General features: G+C 53.7%; 1 protein-coding gene across 4 annotated transcripts in view; it reads left to right on the top strand.

Annotated features, from left to right (window-relative positions):
* Positions 1-8,393: 8,393 nt before the first annotated feature.
* SEZ6 (seizure related 6 homolog) overlaps positions 8,394-9,784 on the top strand; it is a gene marked incomplete at its 5' end in the record, with an annotated part of 44,594 nt that continues 43,203 nt past the window's right edge. For all 4 annotated transcript variants that reach the window (XM_081219562.1, XM_081219561.1, XM_081219560.1 and 1 more), the window contains one exon: positions 8,394-8,448. In XM_081219562.1, coding sequence (XP_081075688.1) covers positions 8,394-8,448 — 55 coding nt within the window. The remainder of the gene's footprint in view (positions 8,449-9,784) is intronic.

Below are 9,784 nucleotides of genomic sequence, written 5' to 3'. Positions count from 1 at the left end.
CAGAGAGGCTCAGAGACTTGCCCAAGGCAAGCAAAAGGCTGGGATGATTTGAACCCAGACCTGACTTTGAAGCCTGGGCACCGTTCAGGATGCCCCCCAGCCTCTTGATGAGCAGTCTTCCTTTCCAGAAGGCCTTGTTCTTGCAAACCACTAACATGATCTCGGAGCAGCCAGCAGGCCTGCCCAGCCCTACCCAAGAAGTACCAGCAACTTCCTTTCCCCCACTCACTCAGAAGATGGAGGGCAGGCCCAACAGTGTTAAGCGAATCAGTTGCTTATCCTGTAAGTGAGGAAACAGAGCTCCTTAGCACCTTCACATCCTCACTCCTTCCCTGATAAGGAAATCAAGGCTCCAACACGGGCCAGGTCTTGGCCAGCCCCTCTGGGCCAGTGGGGCTGAGACCAGAATCACGCCTACCTCCGCTTCCCAGTGGTACATGGGGCCACCTCAGTGATCCCAGGATGCTAGTCACCGTGTCCCATCAATTTCTACAGCTCATCTGAGTGGGATTAGATGAAGTTCTCCCTTCGCAGGCAATTTCAGAGGGGCTGATTGTCAGTGTAGAAGTTTTCAGTGAGGGGCAAAGTCAAGAAGCTGTTTTTACCTCCCTACAGATGGGCTAGAAGTGGAATCCTCCTCCCTCCCATAGGTCTTGGGTGGCCTTGTGCTTTCCCAGTGGGAGCTGGTTTCCCTCTCAAGCCCGCATTTTGCCCGCTCCCTCTCTCTTCCAGGCCACTGTCTGGCCCTGCAGATTCTGTTGCTTTAAAGATTGGTGACCTCACAATTGGTTGCCATAGAGACCATTGTGATGTCACAAGCAGAGAACAAGTAGTTCAACGAGGAGTGAAGGGTGGGAGTGCATGGCTGGAATTAAGGGGCATTTGGGATTTCTGTCCTATTTTCATGCCCAGAAAAGGTAGTGTCTGGAACTGGATTCTGATATCTGAGGGAGACCTGACCAATTTTCCCTGTGTTCTCCTGGGACTGAGATGCCTAAGAACCCAAAAGAAGGGCCAGTGAAAAGGGACATCAGAAACACTCCCCACCTTGGGGCACTCAAAGGAATGAGATAGATGCCAGGAGGAACTGTGTGACTGGATCTCCCTGGAGAGGATGATGTTGCTTTGCCTTAGGAAGCTTGAACCATGGGAGACACTTAGCCTCTAGGGCTTTCATTGCCCTGTTGAAGCACCTTGTACAAAAGGACATGCTGTGTTTCACTGTATTGAGACTCTATCTCCCCTCCCTGGACTGGGAGCTCTGCCTTTCCAACAGGCCACTAAGGTTCTGCCACAATAAATGTTCCCTCATGCAGTAAACAACCGAGTGAGAGGGTGATGAATGAACTGGATAGGAGGTTGGTGGAAGGCAGAATGAATACATGGACAGATGAATGCCTGGACAGATGGGCAGATGGGGAGCCTAGAGGTCATGTGCAGCCCCCTGAGCTTTGGAGCTCTACACCTGCCTGCCTCTCTAGCTGCATCCCACCCCACACTTCTTTTTCTCTATGATCCAGCCACACTAACCGTCTCTTAGTCCTACCTACCACAGGACTTTGCACATGCTGTTCCCTCTGCATGGAACATACTTCCCATCCCTATTCAATCGAATAACTCATACTTGTCCTTTGAATTTGTATTCAGTCACTACCTCCTCACGGAAGCCTTCGCTAACTAGGTCAGGTCCCCAGTGTGGGCCTCCACAGCCCTGTGAACCTCTCCTGAGCATCTGCTACATTGTAGCTTTGCATTTAATCAGGTGGTTCTGTGCAAGATATCCCATTCTAGACAGTGAGCTCTGAACAGGCTGGGGCAGTGTCTGTTTTCACTTACCTTTTTATCCCCATCACTTAGCACAGTGGATACTTAATATTTGTCTAAAGAATAAGTTGATAAGTAACCAGCCCTGCCCTGCCTGTTCCAAGTGGCCCACCATCCACGGACTGCACCAGAGGAGAACATCTGGGCATAGACCTCCTGGAGGTGAGACCAGCGCAGCGGTCAGAGGTCCAGTGAACCTGAGATCCCTCCCACACCTGCTCCCGCAAAGGCCCACTGGCATCTATAGCCTTCTGCTCTGCCTTGGTATTCTGTATATCTTGGCTGGACCTACTAACTAGCTACAAATCACTTAGCCTCCCAGAGCCTCAGTTTTCTCATCTGTACAGTGGGGACAATAATAGTACCTACTTCATAGGGTTGCTGTGAGGATATAAATTCCCCAGCTCAAAGCCCAGTAATAGTAAATAATAAATGGTGCTGTTATTTTTAGAGGTGAAGTACAGCCCACTGGATTCAGGGCTAACTTCTAAAAAAATGGGGAATATACCAAATTTTCATAAATCTGCTTTAAATGCATGTGGCAATCTTTTTGAAGAGGAAATACTTAAAGCCCTTCTGTAAAATATGAACCAGCTATGAGCCCGTCCTTTATGTAATTCCAAAACTTCATGCCTGGGTTTGCTTAAAGGGGAAAACTCAATTATCCTCTCACATTATTCAAAGCAATCCCCTAATCTTACCTCAGGCATTAAGAAAAAAGGGCGGGAGGTATTCTTCTACCCCCAGCCATGGCATGACCCAGAGTAAGTACTGTCAGGGGCACGGGCATGAGGTCAAGAAAATGGTTCATGCCTCCCCCATCCTGTCCTAGTCCCCGGAGGTAGGTGGAGCTGGCCTTGGGATTCTGTTGTGTAGAAGGGCTCTCCCTGAAAAAAGGAGACCAGCTTTTGGTCAGTTGGTACCTCCTCCTTGCTTGTCCTATGCATAAATACTCTCTGTCTACTACTGACTGAGATTCCAGGTCAGGCCAACCCAGGTAAGAAGCAGGTGGGGCACTCTAGCTGGCTCCACATAGGAAAGAACTAAGATGGCTTTGAAGGGCATCCCAGGCAGCCTGGAAACTTTGTTCCTTCCTCCCCCACCCCCAGCTCACAGTAGCCCCCTGAGGCCCACCGGACAGGAGCAGCCCACACAGTGCATCTGGGGCCTCCTCCCCCTTTCTGGGGAGTTCACCGCCCCCCCCCACCCGTGACCAACTCCCTCATCACATGGTCGTCATCCTGGTACCAGGTCTCCAGCCTGAGCCACACCACTGTAAACCCAATGCCTCTGGTCAGATGTATTTAATGTAAGTTCAAGCACTAGAAATACGGAGTTCAGAGCATTTTATTTCTAGAGCCCTCTATATTTCTCTGGGATTATCACCTGTCTTTGTTCCCTTCCTTTCTGGGTTATTATCTTTGGACCCTTTCCAAGCCAAGCCACCTTGATTGCTTGGGGAGAAGAAGGCTGCCAGCATACTCCCAACGTTTCTCTGGGTCTGGTGAGGGCAACCTTGGGGGACACTTTCTTCTTCCTTCTGCATAACTCTGCAGGTGGCCGCACTGCCCAGGCAGCCTTGGCTTTTAGGAGTTGACTTCACCAAGAGACTCTCCAAGTGCCAGGGAACATTGAGGGGTGGTGGAAGTGGAGACCTCATCCCCCAAGTTAGGGAGGGCTCTGCTCAGGGTGAGCCTCAGGGTACAGAGGGGAGGGAGAAAGCCAGCTGTTCTCTTTTCTACATGGTGCCAACCTAGCCTGACACCAAATTAATAGCATTCAAATGAGATGCAAAGCATTATGCAAATCTAGAAGAGAAGGCCGCTCTCACCGAGGGCCTTTCGGCTGTTGGAAGACCAGCACCTTGAGCCCTTTCCCAGAGGACCCCACAGGCTCCCTTCAGTTTCAACCCTCAGCACTTCAGCACCAGCTGGTGTGAAGAATCCGACGAGACTAGAGTGACCATGTCAAGGTCCTCTGATCCAAGGGCCCACTCTGGTCTCACCTCCCAGGCACTTGGGTCCTCTTCCTTCTGAAATGATGCAAAGGCAGCCACAGAAGGTGATATAACCTCCCTCTAGATGCCAGAATTCCAGTTCCCCACTCATTAACAGTGTATACAAAGTAGATAGGGGGAGGGTTTGCATCTATTTAACTGTCCATTAAAATGGTCTCACACCCATCACCTCTGCACAGGCCCAGGCTTCCAAATCGCCAACCCCTGCTGCCTGCAAGCACCATGTGGTCCCTGTGCCTGGTAATTGCTGTGGTGTTTGTTGAGCTGTATTTGCATTTGATTGTCATTTAACTGTCCATCTTTCTCCTTCTATCAAACCGGGGATTAGGCTTCTGCAATTGATTATTCATTTTATTTTCAACCCTTTGGTGGGTTTTTAGAGTTTCCTTTATTGGCGCCACAAACTTGAATCCTGGGACTTCAATCATATGGAGGGGGAAGGCCTCCTCCCACCATCCCAGGGCTCCTACGTGAAAATAATGTATCCAACATCATGGGTCTTAAGTCCTTTCCCCAGTCTCTCTGTTTCAGCACCTGCCTCATTTCTGCCCAACCAGTGGCATTAAACATTTATGGAGCTGTGGAGGATCAAAGGCTTTGGCTGGGGGTGGTGGGCTGGCTGGAGGCCTCGATCTGGAGATGGAAAGCAGCTCACATCAAACCCCCTTCTGCTGCTGTCTCTACCCATCCTGGGCTCTTGCAGAAGCTGATCTGGTCCTGCTCCTTGAGTGGGAGCAAATACTCAGGAGTTAGGACCCCATTTATGAGGGCAGAGCCCTCCTTCTGCCCTAAATTCAAAAGGTTGACTTTGGGTACTCCAGGAAGCCTGGCTGGAGCTGTGGCATCCCAGACTGCTCCAGATGCTGCAGGGTCTCTGAGCCCCCTCTGAGGAGTGGTTTGAGGTGAACAGGCAGCAGTGTGCCCCTGGGAGTCTCTGGAGTGAGGTGGTAGCCCCTTCTCCTGCTTCCCTGAAACCCCAAAAACCCCTTGGCTCCATGGAAGATGTAGCTCTGGTTTGAAAGCTGTCTTGGAGGAGACTAATTTTCTTCTCCTTTCACTCAGAAAGCAAGTGTCATCCAGGCAGAGACTTCAAAATAAGTCACCAATGTGCCTGTGATCCTGCAAATTGATGGGCTGTTTGGAAGTGGGGACGTGAGGCTGGTTTCTCCAGGGGTGTGTGTGGATGTCTGGTACTCTCTGGGCAGAAGCTATGAGGGTCCCTGAGGTTGGAAAGGCCCTTCCTCCCTCTCTCTGGCTCTCAGTCCTAATGCAGCCATTGTAACTCAGATCCCTTCCCCTACCTTCTGAGTCAGCAGTGAACCCCTCAGTTCCTATCACTAGCCATGGTGCTTGAAAACCTACCTTAATAATTCTGGACTCCCTTGTTTGGGTGCAAATATCTTTGTGATGGGGTAACCCCTTCCATGTAGTCACTAAGGATGTCCTGTGGCTCAGACGAACACAAAGCCTGGCCCCAGCCTGCTCCAACCCTTCCTCCTACATCCCTGCAGAGACTCCCTGCTCCACCAGAACCAGTCTTCTCCCTGACCCCACACCATCTTGCAATTTCCACACTTTGCATTTGCACAAGTCACTCCCTCCACTTTGGATGCCCTCCTTCTTCCTCTCCCCTGACTGAAACCTAAAGCATAATTAAGACTGATTTCAGGGAATTCCCTGGTTGTCCAGTGGTTAGGACTTAGCGCTTCCACTGCAGGAGGCACGGTTTCAATCCCTGGTCGGGGGAACTAAGATCCCAAAAGCTGCATGGTGTGGCCAAAAAACAAACAAAAAAAGACTGATTTCAGTCAACCCATCTGCTGTGTGAAACTTTCAATGACCTCCCCTCCTCCTCAAAAGCAATTGTCCCCTCTCCATTATCTCACGGCACTAATTTGGCACCAATGACCTGCCTTGGGCATGCCGTATTTATTCACAAATATTTATTAAGCATCTACTATGTGTGGGGCACTGGGCTAGGGTGAGATTTGAAGAGACAGACATGTTCTGAACCTTCACAGAGTTGACAGCTAGTAGAGAAGACAAGCAAGCAATTACATAGACAAGGAAGCCCAAGATCCTCTGGGGGTAAAGAGCCAGGTGGAGGACACAGAATGAAGAGGAGAAATGAGACCAGTAAAGGGAGCCTTGCAAGTCTCCCCAGGCTGCCACTTTCAAGTGTGTCTATGACTTGAGTGCACTATAAACCTGTAGCATAGAGCTGAATGTTCCCTAAGGCATCTTATTGTCCTTAATTTGTGGGTGATGCTGAGATCTGGGGAGAACGGGCCCCTTGAAGGGCATGAGGCAAGGTGTTGACAGAAACTCTACTACTTCCCAATTTGGTCCAGGCTCTGCCTCAACCTAACTGGGAACCCATAGCACAGAGGCCACGTTGACTGTCTTCAGGAGGGAGGCACAGCCCAGGTACATATTCTTCCCATGATGCAGTACAAACCCATCCTCTGAGCTCAGGGCAGAGTGATGCATTCTGGGGGTTGTAGTCTTTATTGGACCCCCTCCTGAATGCCCAGGTTAGTTCAGGCGGTAGAAACCATGATGTGACTTGTTCCTGAGCTTCTCCTTCTTGTGAGTAGTGCCCACCTCATCAAGAAGCCCAGCTGCCACCAGCCTCCAAATCCCCATGAATCATCCTGGCACACAAGGTTCATCCCTGGGTCATGACTCACCCTCCTCTGCCCAAGCCGCTTAGTTCAGAGGAGCCCAGGAATCAAGGAGGAGCTCAGGAATACCTTCAAGGAGGAGAGGAAGAATCTCAGGCCATTTGCCAGTATTTCCTCAAACTCCCCTCATCCACAAAACCTTCTACCTCCCTCCTCTGTTGGCAACCCTCTCCCTCCATCCCTTCTGCATCTTCTTTCCTGGCTTCCTCTCCCTACCTCTGATTCTTTTGTCAAGTCCCTTCCCTTCTGCCGTCCTTCTGCTACTGCCCTCTTTTTTCTCAGCTTCTTGAAACAACGGTCTAGAAATCCTCTCCCAGTGACTCCCTCAGGTAATTCTACATGCCGCCTGCCTGCTGCCTGGGATTCTTTACAGCAGCGATCAAGGTAGCTCCCCAGAGCCCACAGTAAGAGGATCTAGAGAGAATCTGATAAGCAGAGCTGGAAGATTGTGGAGGTGGTAAGGACAAAAAGACTCTGAGGAATGAGCAGAAGTCTTGCCACTTGCTTCTAGAATGAGATCAGGAAGAGCATTGGACAATGACTGGGGTCTGGAAGCTTTGGAGAGGAGCCAAGTTCATGTGAAAAGAACTAAACAGAAAGCTATCCTTCTCCCTGGGGGCCACAGGAAGTTCAGCCCTCCTCTTCCTCTACAGGGAGTAATAACATCAGTCACAGGGTCATGTCCCATTTGTCCATTGAGGCTCTTCAAGTGAGCTCATCCTTGGAGCCAGAAAAATCTCTGGATCTAAACATCTGCCTCAGGGATGTGACTGCCCTCTTTGCTGCCCCATGACTCACTGGGGCTCCTCAGCCCAAGCAGAGTCCTAGAAGCTTGTTCTTCTATGTCCTTGAATGGTACAGCCTCCCTGGCTACTCCCCTGGGCCTCCTTCAAGTCTCTATCTAAAATAGCCCTGGGGAAATGCGGTCTCACACACACCCCATGCCTGTCCCATTTTCTCCACCAGTTCCAGGAACCTGGGCAGGGATAGGTGTGAAGGGTCTGCTCTCACTGGCTAGCGTTGTGGCTTCTCTGGTCCTATAGGGGGGCCAAGGCAGGGTACTGGAGATGCAGGGCTGCATGGGGACTCAGGATATTACCTTCAGCTTCCCACAGTTTGACCAGGTTGGCTCCTGCCAAGTGTAGAATGTCTTCCCAGGACACGAGTGCCACTGGCTTTTAACTATAATATCAGAATAATTAAGTTTTTCTGTGAGCACAGTTTGCTGCTGCTGCTGCAGCTGCCTGGAGCCCTGGCATTTATTGAACACAAAGTAATAAATTATTGTCCTTTGTACGCTCAAAAGCCATCTTCATTATAGGCCCAGGACGAAGCTGCCACAAGGGCACGCGGGCCTCGCCAGCTGCCTCACTCGCGGACGTCTTCCCAGGTCACCCTTGGCGCCTTCAGGTGCCAGGATGGGGTGGGGAGAGATGGTGAGAGGGTTGCTCTCTCACGGAGAATCGGGTTAGAACCCCACGTCCTCAGCAGGCTGCTAATGGGGGAGAGGGCAGCAGGCTTGGCTGGGCGTGGGCAGCGCGGAAGGGCGGGGGCCTTGTGCCCACATTAGCAGGGAAGTCCTTCCCTTGAGCTGGCGGCGGCGCGGGAGCCTGTGCTCCCGCCGCCGGGTCTTCTGCGCCTTTGCTAGAGACTTTACGGTAAGCCGCTCCTCCCGCGCCCCCGCCCCCAGCCCCGCGCGGCGATCCCCGGCGCCGACGCCAGGCGCTGGCCGTGGTGCTGATTCTGTCAGGCGCCGGCGGCGGCTGCGGCCACGCTCCCACTCCCCGGCAGGACCCGCACCCAAGCCCCGCCAAGCTCCCAGCCCTCCCATCGCGGCCCCGACCTGGGGCGCGGCCGCTACCGGCACCATGCGCCCGGCAGACCTGCTGCTCCTGCCCTCGCTGCTGGCGCTCCTGGCTCACGGTAAGGGACCCCGGCGTCCGGCGGCAGGACTGGACAGGGGCAGGGTCCCGGGGGTGGGAAGAGAGGACCATCCCCGCGCTAAACTCCGCGCATCTGGCTGCCCAGCCCAGGCACCGCGCTCCGCCGGCTGCGCTGACCCCCGCGCCGGCCGAGCCGGGCGGGGCACGGGCTCCGCGGGCGGGAAGCTGCCGCTGCTCCCGCCATTCGCACCCGACCGAGACCTCGCCTTTAATCATCTCTCCGGATCTAATGGGATTTTTCAGCTGCAATTCATCACGCCACCCACTCCCCGCATACACTCTCGCGTTTACCCGCTCGCTACCTCTCCACACTCCAGGCGCCTGGGAGCGCTGGGGCGCGTGCCGGGGTGGGGCAGAGCACAGGGCGGTGAGTCGGGACGGTCCCGTTGGCGGCCCAGGGTCCCGCCTCCGTTGTCGCCCGCCAAACTTCGTTCGACTTTGCCACCCGTTCCGAGGCCTCTCACTGCGGAGGGACGGGGCCGGATGGCTGCCGGACCCGGATTTGGGACTTCGCTCACGTCTCTCCGCCTTGGCGCTGCCACGCCGGAGTCGGGATTTAGAGTACAATTCCAGGGAGAAACTCGGGGGTTCCGGGGACCCCTGTCCGGCTCCTCACTCTGCCCTGGGCTGCAACAGCTGAGGTCCTGAGATAGAGACTTTGTCCTCCCCGGAGTCCTTTCCTTGCACCCTCCATTCTTGCACACGCCCGGAGCTCTTCCTACCTCCCTGCCTGCCGTCCTGCTCGGCCCCTCCCCACCCCATGGCTGCAGACTCTTCGCAGGAGGACTGGTACCTCACCCTGCGGTCCGCGGTCCCCCGCTTGCAGTCAGATATCCAACTTCATTGGTCTCGGGTCGAGAGAAGCTTGGCCATGGAGTGTGCAGCGAGGGAATGTTAGGGAGAGGATGGGGGTTCTGTGCCTCGGGGAAGGAAGGTTTCCAACTCTCGGCGGGACCTGCCCTGGCTCAAACAAACGCTCTCAAAACTATGGACACCCACGTCTTTCTTCCACTGCAGCCAGTGGCTGGTGTGATCACCGAAACCTTGCTTGACGTTGGGACCCGCCATCCCTAGGAGTATGGTTCGTAGGGCATGATGTGGAGGGGGGAGAAGGTGGGAGTTTCTAACCTCTTCGCTCCATCTTTCCAGGCCTCGTTGGAGCTCAGGGCGGTGGGGCCGGGGCCAGGTTGGGCCCCTGGGCCACGGTTTTCTTCACTCTGCGTCCCCAGAGACGTGGAAGCCCCTCTCTGAGCCTCTGGCTCCAGTCACATGCAGCCAGGTGTGCTCACTCTGCTCCCTGGCTGCCCAGGCCGGGT

This window comes from Mesoplodon bidens, assembly GCF_964165515.1.
Source record: "Mesoplodon bidens genome assembly, chromosome: 19".
Taxonomy (NCBI): domain Eukaryota; kingdom Metazoa; phylum Chordata; class Mammalia; order Artiodactyla; family Ziphiidae; genus Mesoplodon; species Mesoplodon bidens.
Note: the sequence above shows the minus strand (reverse complement) of the source record. Positions and strands in the feature narration are given on the sequence as shown.